The 18,039-nt window shown below is 31.9% G+C and overlaps 1 protein-coding gene across 1 annotated transcript; it reads left to right on the top strand.

The window, feature by feature from the left end:
* Nucleotides 1-2,483: 2,483 nt before the first annotated feature.
* On the top strand, nt 2,484-4,863 carry LOC108339780 (protein FAF-like, chloroplastic). Its single transcript, XM_017576988.2, has 2 exons — nt 2,484-2,617; nt 2,949-4,863. Exon 2 carries the CDS (start codon nt 3,001-3,003, stop codon nt 4,567-4,569), a length of 1,569 nt encoding a protein of 522 aa, XP_017432477.1. The 5' UTR covers nt 2,484-2,617; nt 2,949-3,000; the 3' UTR covers nt 4,570-4,863.
* The last annotated feature ends 13,176 nt before the right edge of the window (nt 4,864-18,039 follow it).

The following is an 18,039-nucleotide window of genomic DNA, read 5'->3' as shown; positions in this document are numbered from 1 at the left end:
ATCCAATCAAATGGATTGGACCTAAACTTCAAAAATATATATTTGAATAGGAGATAAATTCATTTAAATATACTATATAAATTTGAATTATTACGAATTTAATTTCACAATTTATACTTTTCTCGCCCTTAATAAATTGAATGCAATAAATAGCACAAGAATTGCAATTCGGCGAACATAAGATTGTGCTCGCTCATCATTTTGCTAGCTTGAAGGTGTTTTCTATTCTTAAAAATGAGTTAAGCATTATTACAAAAAGAAAATGAATCTAACATAATAGTTACTCACAAAATAAAGTATTTTATAATTTGTGTCGCTTGACACGATGCATGAAAATTGGCGAACCGACAGATTTTACGGAATTAATTTAGACAGTGAGCCTAGATACAAAGAATTTCTGTTAATGACTCAAACAGTATGACAACAAACGTTAATGGGCCAACCATAGAAGACAAGTATCCACTCACAAATCTCTCTGTTTGCTTCCCCCACCACCCCATCCATATCTTTCACAACTTTCCACCCATCTCAAATTTACTCACACCATTAGGCCACTGTCCTTTTCTTTTCTTTTATTCAAATTTTTTGATAAATTAGATATAAAAAATAATAAATATACCGTTTAGTCCCTAAAAACGTTAAAAGTTATTTATTTAAAGCAGTTTAAAGTTGGACGATGACGATGAATTCCCGTTTAACGTGAAATGGATCAACGTTTTGGTTGATTGACATTTATTTTTGTGTGGAGTGAATGAAAGAAGAGATGTGATAATAGGAGAAGATTTTGTTAGATTTTGCCACCAACATAGAACGTAAGAAGGATATATAGTGTTGAAGGAAATTTTCCGTATATAATATTGGATGGAAAATAGAGCAGCACGTGTAGATAATGTTTTGTTGGAGCCACTAATTTTTGTTCGCTCCTGTTTATTTTTCCCTTCTTTTCAATAATTTGACGCATTTATAAATATAGTATTATACGAACTAGGGTTGGGTAACTAAATGAAGTATATGTTTTTACCCCGAAAAGAAAAAACACTTAAAAGGCTTTGAGGAGCATTCATTCTTAATGTCGGCCACCTTTTTGGATAAAGCTGTGGAAATACAACAAATAGAATTGTCGTACGTAAGCTAAATATTAGTCAATCCATCCCACTAACATTAACAATAACATTAACATTAACATTAACATTGCTTCACATGTTGCTTCTTTCAGCTGCTTAGCAAAAGTGGTCGTAGTCTAACGTAAATGAGTGGACGTACGTATATATCCTTGCATGTTAAACTTTTCAGTGACATATACTCTATTTCTATATATATTCCTCCAACCACATATATATCATATCACATACATCATGCATATGCATGCATGCATCAATGAATTATTCCTCCATTCTACATACATCTCTTTCTTTCATCAACTTTGGTACATGTATAACTCAACAACTTAACTGTCACGTATTCAGTTATACATATTTTAAGTTTAATTTGATTCTGCTTGTCTACGTTTCAACTTATAAAATATCTTTTTTTAATTCTAAAAAATAGGAAGGATAAGAAAGAAAATAAACAATAGCAATTTGAAAACAGAAAATCAAAACAACTTCAAAATTCTTTTTTTTTCTATTTAAGTATTTGAATATGAGATTTTTTTTTCCTTTTTTTTTATAAAAAATTTGCAGCTAGCCTTTTGGTAAAAGTAATTGATGTTTAAGTTTTATATATCCACGCATAAGAAAAATTCCGCGGAAGTTTTATCATCTATGTGTATTCATTCTCTCTCAAATGACTAGGATGAAGCATTGTCACTTTCTATTTTTATTCCAATAGAAAATGGAAAAAGAATAAAGAAAGTAAGTCTAGTTGAGCTCTACATAAAATTTCATTCCCTCCTTAGTCAAAAATCATATTTATTATTTAAATGCCGAAAATATTGTAATAAAGGGTTGAAATAAAGAGGAAAATATAATAAAACAAGAAAAAACTAACACATTAAAAAAAGTATGACCAACATCCGAGTAAGTGTACAAACAGTCAAATAAGGCCAATAATAATAGTCTTGGTTGTAGAAAAATAGGAATTTTTATTGATTGAAAAGATTATTATATAAATTAATTTCATATGTGAGTAATTATTTTTTCTCACAAAATAGTCTTAAAAGTTAAAAGAGTTATTAACATGAGGCAATATATTGTTTGGGGGCCACTGCCTTTAAAAGATCCGGCCTTTCTAGCGGGCCGATGATCCACCGTATGTCCTGTAAAATTTGTAGAATATTTTTCTTAGAATATAACTTTATTCATCTAATTATAAAAATACTAATATTATTTTAATAACATCTTATAATTAATTTCCAATCGATTGAAACTATATAAATTGTTACTTAAATTATTCTAAGTAATAACTTGTAAAATATTCTCCTTCACCTCCCTATAAATACCCTCATTCTCCCCTCCCTCCATTCTTATCATCATCAACCACAAACCAAATCATACCATTCAATTCCATTCAACCACCACAACACTCACACTCTCCAACCCTCATCCTTGCAACTTCCTCTCACAGTGGTCTCTCTTAAGAGACCTCTGTTGGAAGCTGTTGCCTTGCTTCCTTCAAGGTATATTTCTTAATTCAATTCTCGTACAAAATTTATATACAATTTTTTAACTCATATTTTGTTGTCTTTTTCTAGTCATATTGAAGATAAAACTTCATTTCTGAAAAGAAAACAACACTAAAATCACTTAGAAAATGTATATAAGTTTTGTGCATGTATTTTCCCCACACCTCATGCATGTTGCCTATTTGACTCCACTTTGAAACTTGAAAACTTTATTGTTTTTACTTCACTACTTTATAGTTATCATCACGTACACTTCTAGGGAAGTGTTTATGATGTTATTGCTACTTGGCGTTTTGTTCTAAATTCTTGTGACTTTTATGTGCAGCTAGCTAAGTAAGCAGCTCTTTATATTGCACACCTCAGCACCTTCTATTGCCATGACCAACAACGACAACATCAACAATGTCAACAACAAGCTCCAAGGCCAAAGCCTGCTATATTCTTCTTCTTCCTCTGTGAGGAGAGAAGAAGATACGATCATGCAGAAGCAGGGCATCATCACCATTTTGGACTCAAACACAGACACAATTTCTTCTGCTTCTTCTCTGCGAAGAACTCTCTCGGCAGACATGTCCTCAAAGAATTGGCTCTCTCAAACCATTGCTCCTTCCGAAGAACTCGTGCATGCCAAAACCATTGCTCACTCGGAAGATGATGAGAGCAATAACAAGGAGCTTGACGATGAAGCTGAAAGAGAGAGGCTCGAGATTTGGAGTTCCATCCAACGGAACAAGAAGGAGGAGCAAGAGAAATCAGGGTCATTTGATACGTGGAACTCAATCATATCCCTGAAAGGAAAAGATGAAATCTCGAAATCTCTTCCTGCGTCACCTTATGTTCATCCTCTTGTGAAAAGGTCCAAGAGTTGTTTGAGTGAGAAGAGCCTCCAAATCTGCACAGAGAGTCTCGGATCCGAGACCGGCTCTGATGGGTTGGTCTCTTCTTACTCTTCTTCTGAGACAGGGAATACAGAGGAAGAAGAGAAAGTTGTAGAACCAACAATCCAAGAAGAAGAAGAAGAAGAAGATTTGAACAATTATGCTTCAGTGGTGGCTACAAAGAAGGCTTCATCACCAACACGTGCTTTCCCTCCTCCACTCCCTTCACTCTCTCATCAACAAGCTGGTCCTTCACTTCACATGCGTTCACGCCGTGACAATGGAAGGTTGGTTCTAGAAGCTGTTTCTGTCCCTTCTCACAACAATTTCAGCATTCAGCGTCAAGGTGGTCGCCTCGTCCTCTCTTTCTCCAATCACCGAGAGGAGGAGGAGGAAGAAGAAGAGAATAACGGTTGTCCGGAGCAAGAATACTTAGAAGAGTTGGAGTCTGAGGAAGAAGAATACTCTTTTGGGACGAAACCACGAGTATCTTCCACTGGATTCAATTCCGGCTTCATGGAATATGAGAGTGTAATGGAGAAAGGACCCTTATTGTCTTGTGGGGTGACAAGTAATGTTCAAGGGTTGGCTTTGATGATGAATAATAAGAACAAGACAATCGGGGCTGTAAACAAGAATCCAAAGTGGTCGGAGAAGTTCAGTGAGATGACCAATTTTAATGATGTTAATGTGACACAATCGCTGCCTCCGATGCCAAGGGTGGCAAGGTTGATTCCATCAGCACCAGCGGTGGCTGCAGCTGCAGCTTCTTTCAATTTCAATGCTTATGAGTACTATTGGAGAACCAACTCTGCTCCATCGAAAAGTACGAGTGTTAAACTTAACCCACTTGACCAAAACAAAAAACATCATCAGAACCATCAAGAGAACATGAAGAGCAAGGTTGTTGTCTCCAGGGACATGAACAAGATGGTTCCAAGGGAGCAACAACAGGTGTTGGTTCTAAGAGGGAAGAATGGTGATTACTTGGTTCACAATCTGAAGAGTTGCAAGGATTCTAGAAGGTCGTTTATGTTCTGGGAACCCTATTGCATTGCCACCTCTTGAGTCCGTGACAAACATTGATCCAGAATCCATTGCTCAAAACACTAATTATTGCTTCATCATCCTTTTATCTACCTGGTTCCAGTCTTGGCGGGAGCTAGTTTAGTGTAGTCAGATAAAGGAAAAAGGATTGGGAGAAAGGGATAGCGAGAGAGGGAAAGGAGAAGATACTTTATTTGTGTTGTAAGATAAGAGAAATGACTTTAACAGTGTTGTCATATATAATACTATTTATCAGTCTGTATTTGCTATTGGCTAATCGTTCAATACATACACAAAGTAATCTTAATTAGTTTATCTTTGACTTGGTCAATTGTCTTGTCTTGCTCTAAAGCTACTGATTTTTTATAGAAAGTAAAGATTATATAGTAAATAGCTGTGTCATTAACTGATGGAATAAATTTGATATTTTTGTTTGTTAATAGAAAGGAACTGAAAGATCGCATGCTGATAAAATTCTTGAATAAGCATTTGTATGGTGGTGGTGTGGTGGATAGGTTAGAAACGTAAAATATGAAGAAATTTTAGGAGTATTTATGCATAATCCATGATTAGAGGACATTTTATAGATGTTGTCTAAATGAGAGTGATATGAAATAAGATAAAAAAGGCGAATGAATTCTGAAGCAGTAGATTGACAAGAAAAGAGGTGGGGGAATAAAGGTGGGAAAATAACAGTAATCTTTGTTGTGAGACAGTCTGGAAGATAGGGTTATAGATTGGAGGAGGAGCAAACAAATGTATAATATATATGTGGAGTGATGCAGTTCGTGAATTCAGATTAAGCCTCATCGAGAATTTCTCAGACATACCCTTCTGATTCTATCACCAAAAACAGTAAGAAAATGAGTTTTTTTAATATATACATACATATATATATATATATATATATATATATATATATATATATATATATATATATATATATATATATATATATATATATATATATATATATATATATATATATATATATATATATATATATATATATAATCCCATGCACAGATGTCATGAAATGAGACGTAAAAAATTAACCCTAAGGAATATACATAAATTCTGCTAGGCTGGCTATCAATATATACCAGTTGAATGGAATGAAAATACCGAGCTAGTGGCTAGTGGTGGCTCATTCACTACCACCCCCAATGAGCTTGACCATGATAAAAAAGCCAAAGCCATTGCCACCGCTGGTCTCACCATCATGGTGGGCTAAGGGATTCAACCATTTTGGACCACCGAAAAAAATAAGAAAGGAACTGTGTTTTGTCCTTTTTCTTTTATTTTTTTTTTAGTTATAAGATTTGTTTGGTGATAAGAAATTGATAAGAATAGTGAGAAAAGTTGCGAGTTTAATTTTTCTATTAAAAAAAATAACAATTAATATTTTCCCACGAAAAGAAACCATAATTTTATTTTTGTTTTCACAAATTTTTATAGTTAGTGAAAAGAAAGAATGAAAAATAGACACTTATGCAAAATCGTTGTACATGACTCACGACTGAACTAAGATTACAAGATGGAAGAAGAAAGTGAGAAAAGATCCCTTGTCTTTTTTGCTTTTTTGTTTGTTGAAAATATGCTTCTTTTCAAAATTCGAAAGATTTAGATGAGAAATCTTGGATTTTGAGTACAATAAATGGCTTTTAAATCCTCGAATAAATCTTCAATGTGGTTTTGGTTAATAGCTTGTTTTTTCGATTTTTTTCTTGAATGTCTCCTTTTATTTATTAAAATATGTTATGCATAACACAATCTTGTCTTCATAAAAAAAATTAGAATGTTTTTTTAGTAAAAAGGATTTAAAAATAAAGAAGTACTTTGTTTACAATAAACTACAGTAATAAGATGAAAAAAAATCTATTATAAAAGGAAAAGGTTAAATAAGATTATAGTTCTTAAATTTGAAAAACAGAATTGTTTTTTGACACATTTTTTTAGTGAAAAATTAATAAATATGACTTTCTTAATTTAATGATATTTTTTTAACAGATTGACATTTATCTATCAACCTATATAAATAACTTAAATGTTAATACTATTAAAAAAAACTTAATGTAATTGGATTAAATAAACTAAATCTATTCACTTTTAAATTTTAAAAACTAAAAATATATCAAAATTAAAAAAAATCCAATTTCACATTAACTAAAAACACATTTAACTTAATTATAAATCTAACACCTGAACTTATTAATTATTAGACTTGGGGTTAAAGATGTAAAAGCAACCCAAACAGATACCCTTTACCCTTAAAAACGTAATATGCACGTGACAAGAGAGAGAAAAATGAGAAACCGAGAATTGAGAGAAAGGGTAGAGCGAGACGCTCTGTAAGGGTTCTCCTCTCCTACCAGCGTCAGTCACAACCACCACACACCGGAGCACACACCGAGAATCAGCCAAGTAACTAGAGTCAGAAACAACAAGAACCCGAGAACACACTCAGGTACTGAATAGTACTTCTTCAATTTTTCATTAACCAGAATAGTATGGGATTACAGCTTTTATACATGAAAATGAACTAAACCTAACTGAGAACTGAAAAATATTGTTTTGTTTATTCTAACACTCCTCCTAAACAAAACATGATTTTCGAAGAAAAACCCCTTTTCACCGATTAAATCGGTAAAACTTTTGCCTCTACAGATTCTAAGTGTTTTCCACCGATTAATAATCGGTATAGATGCTTCCTTTGACCTTGGAAACGATTTTCACCGATTAAACTCGTGAAAACACTTTCCTCCAAGCAGATCTCCTCTCTGAGATGAAAACCCTAGGTTTTCATAGCTCTTTTCTGTTGATCTACACTGATCTCCACTTTTTTTACTCCGATCTGCTATCTAAGTATTAGAAAGCGTTCACCTTTCAGCGCCTTAGTGAGTATGTCTGCAATCTGGTCCTTGGATCTGTAGTATACCACTTCGAGCTTTCCTTTGCTAACTTGTTCCCTGATGTAGTGGAATCGAGTTTCAATATGTTTGCTCCTGCCATGAGATGTAGGATGTTTGGTCAGGTCTATGGCTGACTTGTTGTCCACAAGTAGTCTGACCTTCCCCTCTACTCCAATCTTCAATTCACTCATCAATGAACTCAGCCAAGCCGCCTGACATGTGGCTTCACAAGCAGCAATATATTCTGCCTCGCACGATGAAAGAGCCATTACTGGTTCTTTTGTAGTGCTCCATGAAATTGGTGCTCCATTTAAGAAAAATACATACCCAACAGTACTCTTCCTATCACTTTTGTCTCCACACCAATCTGAGTCAGAGTAAGCATTAATCTGTACCTCTCCTCCTGATTCTCCTCTTGGCATCAAAATTCCAAAGGTATATTTACCTTTTAGATATCTCTGAATTCGTTTAATAGCATTCAAATGAGAAATTCTAGGATTCTGCATATATCTGCTAATCAGACCCACACTGTAACTGATGTCTGGCCTAGTATTACACAAGTATCTTAGGCTTCCAACCATCTTCCTGTATTTGGTAGGGTCAACACCTTGCTCTTCAGGATCCTTCTCAAGTTTCAAACCTACCTCTGCTGGAGTATTAGCAGAGTTGCAATGAAGCATGTTAAACTTGTTTAACATGTCCAATGCGTATCTGGACTGATGCATCACCAATCCCTCATTAGTTTTGGTGAATTCAATCCCAAGAAAGTAGTTTAACTGACCTAAATCACTCATTTCAAATTCCTGTAACATTTGGACTTTGAAATTAGTAATTTTTTCAACACTGCTTCCTGTGATTAGCATATCATCCACATACAAACATACTATCAACATCTCTTCTCTCCCATTGTGCTGATAACACTGAACATACACTCCATGTTCAGATGCACACTTCTTAAACCCGATGTTACTCATGAACCCGTCTATTCTCTGGTTCCAAGCCCTTGGAGCTTGCTTGAGCCCATACAGAGCCTTCTTCAATTTGTATACTTTGTCAAGATGCTTCTTGACTTCAAATCCCTGAGGCTGGACCACATACACTTCTTCCTCCAGATTACCATTTAGAAATGCAGACTTTACATCTAATTGATGTAAGGTCTAGTTGAGTTGTGTTGCCACAGAGATCACCAATCTAATTGTCTCCATTCTGGTGCAAATACTTCTCCATAGTCTATTCCTGCCTGCTGCAAGAACCCTTTTGCCACTAATCTAGCCTTGTACCTAGTCACCACACCTTGTGGATTTATTTTTGACTTATAAATCTACTTAAGTGCTATTGGTTTCTTGTTGGGAGGAAACTCTGTTAATTCCCAGGTCTGGTTCTTCTCAATTGAACCTAGTTCTTCTAGCATAGCCTTGTACCACCTTTTATCTTTCACAGCTTGTTCAAACTCCACTGGTTCAACTTCTTCTATCAAGGCATAGTGAACAAAATTTCCCTCTGATGAAACAGTTGCATCATAGGCTAGATCATAATCTCTCAGATGTGTTGGTAGCTGAGTAATTCTAGATGACTTTCTAACACTCTCCTCCCTCCTGAATACCTCTGGTTCTACTGTAGGTTCATCTTCCAACTCAATGGTTGGTCCACCATCCTCTTTTGACTCCCACTGCCATGTCCTAGTTTCATCAATTACCACATCTCTGCTGATAGAAGTTGTCCCTGTTGTAGGATTATACAGCCTGTATCCACCTGTAACATGATACCCCACCAGTATCAATGGAACTCCTCTATCATCCAGTTTCTTTCTCAGTTGATCTGGCACATGTTTATAACATAGGGAACCAAAAATCTTCAGATGCTATACATCTGGTTTTACTCCTGTCCAGGCCTCCTCTGGTGTAACACCATTCAGTCTCTTTGTTGGAGATAAATTCAAGATATAGGTGGCTGTCATCACAGCCTCACCCCATAGAAAACTAGGCAACCCCTTACTCTTCAACATGCATCTCACCATGTTTAAAATAGTTTTGTTCTTCCTCTCTGCTGCCCCATTGTGTTGAGGTGTGTAGGGAGGAGTAATTTCATGAACTATTCCCTCTCTTTCACAGTAATTTCTGAACTCAGTGGAGGTATACTCTCCTCCTCCATCTGTTCTCAGAATTTTTAACTTCTTCTCACTTTGCCTTTCAACCACATTCTTAAACTTTTGAAACTGTTGTAGCACCTCACCTTTTCTTTTCAACAAGTAGACCCAACACTTTCTGGTCCAGTCATCTATGAATAATAGAAAATACCTGCTGCCTCCAGGTGTTTCTACTTGCATAGGTCCACACACATCTGAATACACTACCCCCAAGTTTTTCTGCTGATTTTTGGGGCAAGACCTTTTTAAAACTTCCCCTTGTCTGTTTGCATTGAACACATTCCTTGCAAACAGATCCTGGAATATCAACCTTAGGTAAGCCAATCACCATATTCTTTTGGCTTAACTGGAATAGATCTTGGAAATTTAAATGCCCAAATCTGAGGTGCCACATCCATTCCTCCTTACTCTCTATTGCAGTAAAACATTTGTGATCTACTACCTCCATTACTACTTTGAAAGTTCTATTCTGTGACAGCTGAGCATGCACAACCACTCTCCCATTCTGATTGAAGATGCTAAGGCAATTGTCCTCCATCTTCATCATGTAACCCTTCTGCAAAAGTTGTCCCAGACTGAGCAGATTAGTCTTCAAACCAGGTACATACAGTACCTCTTCTATTATTACTTCTCTGTGATCTTCACATTTCAGCACCACTCTGCCAAACCCCTCAACCTCCAAACTGCTGTTGTCAGCAAATCTAATTTTCCCATGTTCAACCCCCTGCATTCTCACAAACCAATCCTTTCTCCCGGTCATATGAGTGGAGAATCCCGAGTCTAGGTACCATACTTTGCTTTCTGGTTATTTTTCATCATCTTGGGCCATCAATATCACTGCTTCAGAGTCTGAGTCTTTCTCCTGTGCCAAATTGGCCAATTTCTTGGGTTTATTTTTCGCCCCTTCTCCTTTCCAGCACTCTTTTGCATAATGACCCAATTTCTGACAGTTGTAGCATTTTACCTTCTTCTTGTCAAATTTCACTCAGCATCTGAATTCTTTGAATTTTTCATCTTTCCTGACCCACTAGACTCTACTCCTTGCTAATCTTGTGAGTCTTTCCCTTTCTTGAACACTTTTCCTCCTTTCTTGAACCCTTTCCAGCCTTTCAACTGTGATCTGGCCTGTAGGGCTTGCTCGTGACACTGTTTGCGCTCATTGATGTGAAATTCATGAGCCTCTAATGAGTGCAACAGCTCTTCAATTTCCATGGTTTCCTTCCTTCGGGTTTCCTCAATAGCAACCACAACATTGTCAAATCTGGATGACAGAGTTCTAAGAATTTTGTCAACAATGTACTCATCAGATATCCCATCTTTACAAGCCCTCATTTTATTCACCAATTCTTGTACCTTATCAAAGTAATCAGCCATAATTTCACTCTCATCCATGACTAAAATCTCAAACTGTCTTCTCAGCGCCTGCAATTTCACCTTTGTATTTCTGTCTCCATCACCATAGGTCTTCACTAGGATGTCCCATACCTCCTTAGCAGTAGCAGCCTTGGAGATCTTGTTAAGGATCTTTGGGCTGACACACTGGTATAGCAAGAATATTGCCTTGCTGTCCAATTTCACTTGCAGCTTGTAATTCTTTTTCTCTTCTTCAGTAGCCCTATCACTCAACTCAGGCAATCCGTCTTCTATCACCTCTGAAACATCCTGGAAACCGAAGATGGCTTGCATCTTGATGCGCCAGTCATCAAACTGCTTCCCATCAAACAATGGTAATGGTCCCTGTATTCCTCCAAATCCCGCCATCCTTTCTTGCTGAATTCTAGTGGTTTCTTTGATTTTCACATAGCCAAAGACTCCTACTTTTTTCCTTTTCTGGATACACACACTACCAGATAAAGATTACACACCCACTTCACAATTTCACTAGGAAACAGCCACAGCTCTTGATACCATATTAGACTTGGGGTTAAAGACGTAAAAGCCACCCAAACAGATACCCTTTACCCTTAAAAACGTAATATGCACGTGACAAGAGAGAGAAAAATGAGAAACCGAGAATTGAGAGAAAGGGTAGAGCGAGACGCTCTGCTAGGGTTCTCTCCTCCTACCAGCGTCAGTCACAACGACCACACACTGGAGCACACACCGGGAATCAGCCAAGTAACCAGAGTCAGAAACAGCAAACAACCGAGAACACACTTAGGTACTGAATAATACTTCTTCAATTTTTCATTAACCAAAATATTATGGGATTACAGCTTTTATACATGAAAATGAACTGAACCTAATTGACTGAAAAATATTGTTTTGTTTATTCTAACATTAATAACCAAGAAAATTTGTAAACAAAAACATTGATATATATTAATAACATGAGAAGATGAGTATGAAGAATAGTAACATAAACTTAGTTGGAGAAAGAAAAACCCTAATTGAAGCAGATGCGGTACACAGAGAGACTATCGTGTTCATTGTGGTTGTGCAGCAGATGGCAATGGGTGATTGGGAAATAGAGTTATTCCATTTTTAGTGTCGATCTGAATTAATTTAAAAGAATAGCAGAAACAATTTGTATGGATATATGTAATGGAATGGATTGGAATAGTCGGAAACATATTCCAGCATTTAAATTTTCTGTCTTTGTTTCTGTGCCACCATAACGTATCATCCAATCAAAGAGATAATGGAAGAAGAACTTCTTCCCTCATGAGAATAATTTGTGTTAAAGAACTCTTTATTACAAAAGGAACACTTGTTGCTATGCCGAATATCTCCCTTTTCTTTTATCCCTACACTTTTCTTTTATCTCTCTTTCTCCCTCTCTTTGTTTCAACAATTTTCAACCAAATATAATCAGTTTCTAAAAAGTATTTCAAAAGTAGAGATGCTAGCAGCTGCTTCGGATGACGTATATATATATATATGTTTTAGTTCTCTTTCGGTTTAAAAGCTGCAAATTCTGATAAATACGAATTTCAATTCTTCAATTGAATGACAAGGGATCTATTTTTATTATTATGTGCCACACTAATTCATACCTAGCTACCTTCCTTCAATTATTCCCTTTATAATTAAATAAACAATTCTTATTGTTTATACTTTATATAACAATCAATTTAAATTCTCCCTTCATCTGTGTTGTATAACTTCTAATTTATCTGTCATTACAAAACACAAAGCAGATGGTATTGAGTTATTACTGATTTTCATTCTCTCCTATAATACGGTATATCTTCTGTAAAATTTGACTGATTCTCAAATGAATTACTAAATCTTGTAATTCTAATCATTTGATCAAATTATCTTAGTGATTTCTGCTTAAATGATTGTAAGGATTATAAATTTTTATTGTTTTCTAACTACCTCCTTTCATTATAATACCAAACTCATTATTAATGTTGTAGATTTGGACTCTTATGTGAAAAATTTATCTTAATAAATTCAGTTTAATATTATTGGAGTTCTTGTATTAATTAGAGAGAACATAAATTTATTTATATAAGTAAAGATAAACTTTATCTTTTAAATAAGTTGGTAGGGGTTAAATTGAACTTAAAGTTTATTCTTTAAAATAACATTAGAACCATTTAAAAACGTTACTCTAACCATTTTTTTTATATTCTCCTATTATTGTCTAAATTATTAACCATAAGTGGTAAATAGCTTGATTAAATAAGTTTTATTTTATACTACATATATTAGATAAACATAATTTATTAATTTTATTTCATATATTAAAAATTATTTAACTGCAATTTTTTCACAAATGAATATCTAATCCATTCACAAAAATAGTATGTATCTAACAAGCAATTATCCAATAAGTAAAAATAAATAATAGTTTAATTTCAACTAATGCCATAATAATTTAAAATCAAAATTTAAAGTTAAAAAAATAATAATTAAAATGATAGTTATGTTTGATGATACTATTCATAATTTAAAGAATAATATTTCAAACATTAAAAAGGAGTTATATGGTATGATTCAATAAATTCATTACCTTCATAAATAACATAAATGGATATCTCAGAGTGGAATTTGATAGAAGATTTTGGAAGAAGAAAAGAAATAATTTTGGGAGCCAAAAACATGATATAAAATTGTCACATATGATAATATATATATATATATATATATATATATATATATATATATATATGATAATTAATGATATTTAGTTTACACATACTATTTAATATATTTTGAAAAGTTACTTATTGGAAGTCCCACATCGACTAGAGATGATGTCAATTTCGATTTTGTGGGGTTGAATTAGGTTTAAAGTTCACTTCTAACATGGTATTAGAGTCATGATTAGAGTGTATTGTAGCGATATTTGTTGTTTGCCAGAGTATTTTTGTGGAGTTGAGTTAAGCTTAAAATCTTCTAACATTACTATTGAATTAAAAGTATTTTTCATGAAAAATATATCAATAATAATCAAATTAATATAAAATTATCTAATAACTTATTTTATATATTAAAATAATAAATATTTTATATAATATAATATATGTTAATCACCATATTGTTGTTGTTCTGTATTTTATAAAATTTAACACACTTTAGTTGTAACTCATCAGTTGTATTTTCTTTCCATTACATTTTGAATAAATATTTTTTTAGATTCGCCTTGACGGGCTTGTTATTTGTTTCTACATACTAGCTACACTGAGCAACATAAAAGTCAAAAATTATTTAGGTGGAGATTTATGTTAGAATTTATGAGGTTGATCATATACGAATCGTGGATCATTTATTTTATAGCAGTAATAAATATATTAAATAAAAATAATTTATTTCAATTTATACATAAACTAATATGTAAATAGTAGTAATATAACTTCCTTCCTTTGCATGGCTTTGTAAATAATATACGTTTTTTTCATAGCATTATAAGACTAAATTTTACATCAAAATTCATATCTTATATAAGTACTAGTAGCATATTCAGAAATAGATTATATATATATATATATATATATATATATATATATATATATATATATATATATATATGTTATAGTTCTTAATTAATTACATTATTTTTTATGTCACCTTAGATGAATATATTAGATTTACAAATTTAATTGTTATAAAATAAATAAAATTAAACGAAAAGTACAATTTTTGGCAAATCTGAAAACTAAAATTGCGAAAAAGTAGTTCATTAAAAATTGATATCTGGACATAAAAATTAAAAAGCATAATTTTAAACATTATAAATATAAAACAATAAGATAATTAATTTTAAAAAGTGATTTATATAAGAGAAAACAGAACTCCTAAAAAAACGTTAATTCAAGAGAAGATATTTAAATTTATGATATAAATAACACAGTTGTCCAATTTAGCGGTGAAGATGTGATAGTTTGTGGTATATTCTAATTTCATTGTCATTATTATTACATGTTATAATTTGTTAATGATAGAGATTGGAATAAGATGAAAATAGTATTGACAATAATTAAATGAGTGAAAAGTAGTTGTCGTACAGCAAATAAACAGTGAAACATAATGAATGAAGAAAACATTTCATGTATACATGAACGTGATTTTATGTTCAAAGAGTCTAAACTTACTTTAAGCATATACTGAATATATACATCTCTTCTAAATCCACACACGTAGTCATTAAATTCGGAAAGTGACTTCTATCGTATGCCTATGCATATTAGAGGCATGGATGCACAGTTATACAGAAGAAAAACACTATTTACTGTTGAACCAAGAATCATTGGTAAAAGGTGTTTATATCAAACCTATAGTGATTTGAAAAATCTTATAGTATTCTTGAGAGTTAAAATATACGAGGATATATATTTAAAAAAAATTCCACGTTTAAGGGAGTAAAACATTTTGAATTTTGTGAGTAAGAAAAAATAAATATAAAAATTTTAAATTTTGTAAGTAAGAGAAAATGAATATAAAAGTGAATATATAAAACTGCTTTTGAACTTTAAATCTGATATCAAATAAAAATAAAATAAAAACTTATATCAAATAAATAATAATAAAAATAATAACGTAATACTTTATGATGATTAACAATAATAAAATCATAATATAATTAAATTGATAAAATTTTGTTATAATCATTTTTAAATATTTGCTTACGTGTTTTAGAATATTATGTAACTAATATAAGGTGATAAGTGGATCTTGATGAACCACATTTTTTAATAGGGTGTTTCTTTCTTTACCTCCTCATATTTTTTTTCCTCTATTCTTATATTTTAAAAATATTATTTTTCAATGGATTTTGAAATCTGTTAAAACTTTCGAAAAATCTTTTAATAGATTTCAAAATTTATTAAAAAAATAATCCAATTTCGAAATTTATTGAAGAAAAAATTATTTAACGAATTTTAAAATTCATTTGAAATTTTTTTTTAAAATTTATTGAAGGTTTGAAAACCTTCAACAAAGTTTGAAAGCTTCAAACAAGATTTTTAATCGGATTGTACGAAAATTATTAATTTAAATAATTGAAATGGGAAATCGTTGTTTCACATTAAATAATTTTAATCAGTGATATGATTGTATCTTAATTATTAAATTTGAAAAATGAAACATGAAAGGTTACACGACTCACTTTTCATTCTATTCTAATTTTTGTTCTTGTATTCTCTAATTTACTACTAATTATATAATTTTGATAATTTCAAAAATACTCAACCATTTGAGAAACTAAATAGTTAATAAATTATTGTAAGTAGAGCTTTATGAACGTTCTTCTACGTATAATACATGATTTAAATTTGTGCTAAAAGTGAATAAAGATCGTTGATTGGTGATGGTGCAGTGAAAAAGGAAGAAAGCAACAAAGCACACAATCACTTTCACCAACTGACATTCCCAAATATAGAACAACGAAATATCATGAACAATCATTTATGAATAAAAAACGCAAAATTGGGAAAGCAACTTATACGACAACTTCTTTACAACATACAATAAATTATTAAAAGTATCCTTTCTATCACCTGCTTTCGCTCTGCATGTAGACGTACTAAAATACATTATCCCAACAAATTTAATGCACCATTTCAATCATATAATATTCTCTGTTGCTTTCTTCAAATATCAGATAAACGTCCTTTTTTTAATAGTTTGACGTGTTTAATCTAATGATAAGGTATTCATTTTTGTTTAAATTAAAGTATATTGTATGATAGATAAACAGCTTTGTAACGAACGTGCTTTTATAACTATCTAAATATACATTACTCAATTTATAACGTGTTTTCCGTTCATAATTTCGTGTCTTAAACATGTTTTTTTTTTTTACAGCAAGATTCTTAAATTGTACTTTAATTAAAACCATATTTTATAATATATTTATTCAATTTGTATTAGAAATTTTAAAATAAAAAATGGATCAAAACATGCTCTCTGAGAATATTATTAAAAGAAAAAAAAAACTCTATCTCAACATCCATCATCATTAAAAATAAGATAAAAAATTACCATCGTAAACTTCCATCCGATGTGTATATCTTCAAAATGAACATCTAAATTGTAAAGCTATAAAAATATGTATACTAACTACAATTCTAAAATGTAAGAATATAGCATGTATGAACAACTAATTTAAGATAAGTAAATATACATACCCCAATTTTACAAACCATAGACAAGCACATAGATTCAGAAAGGTACTCAATATGTTTTATTTTTCTCTTATTTTTTGGTAAATTAGTTATCGAAAGAATAATGATTAGAACATCCTCTCACTAACTTCAATAATATGTAAGAGATAATTAATTCTTAAGAGAAAACAGATTATCTATATAATTTCAAACTTAAAAAAAAACAATCTTGCTACCTTTACCTAGATTTCTTAGTCTAATAAAGATGATGATTCGAGAGGGTGATGAGTTAAGGATACCACAACACTCTTTGGTAAATTTCAAATGAAATAACAACAAAACCATTTAAAATTAAGCTCCAAATCATCTAAAAATATGACTTCTCCCAATAAGTCTAACACACCTTTACATTCTAGAAGGAGAAGGAAAAAAAAAACTAAAGTTTTTTACTACAAAATTGGTGCTTATGGTTTTCCTCCAATTAGCTAATTATGATAAACAAAATCCTAAAACCCCCCAGTGTACTCCTTTCGAATTACTCTGAGTTTAAAGGTTTTTATAATTTTCAGAAAATAAAATATATTATATTTAAATTATTTTTAACAAAATTCTGTTCATTTTTTAAATATTTTACTTGGATAGGATAATTAAAATATTTTATATTTCAATTATTTTCATTTAGTGTGTGTGTGTGTGTTTAATTTTTTTTCCCTTTTTTAGTAACTTTTAAAATTTAATTTTTTAATTATTTAAAATACTTTCTAAATATTCTTAAATTTCATTTTTTTTTTATATTTTCACTCTAAATTAGTTAACATTTTAACTCTTATATCTTCACACGTATAAAATTATGAAGGTAAACATACAATTAAGTAGAGTT

The sequence above is a fragment of the Vigna angularis genome, chromosome 5 (genome assembly GCF_016808095.1).
Source record: "Vigna angularis cultivar LongXiaoDou No.4 chromosome 5, ASM1680809v1, whole genome shotgun sequence".
Classification (NCBI taxonomy): domain Eukaryota; kingdom Viridiplantae; phylum Streptophyta; class Magnoliopsida; order Fabales; family Fabaceae; genus Vigna; species Vigna angularis.
The sequence above is the reverse complement of the archived record's forward strand: the minus strand, read 5'-3'. Positions and strand labels throughout refer to the sequence as shown.

Excerpts from the sequence above, each read along its gene's own strand:
- LOC108339780 (XM_017576988.2), top strand. The coding sequence starts at position 3,001 with ATGACCAACAACGACAACATCAACAATGTCAACAACAAGCTCCAAGGC.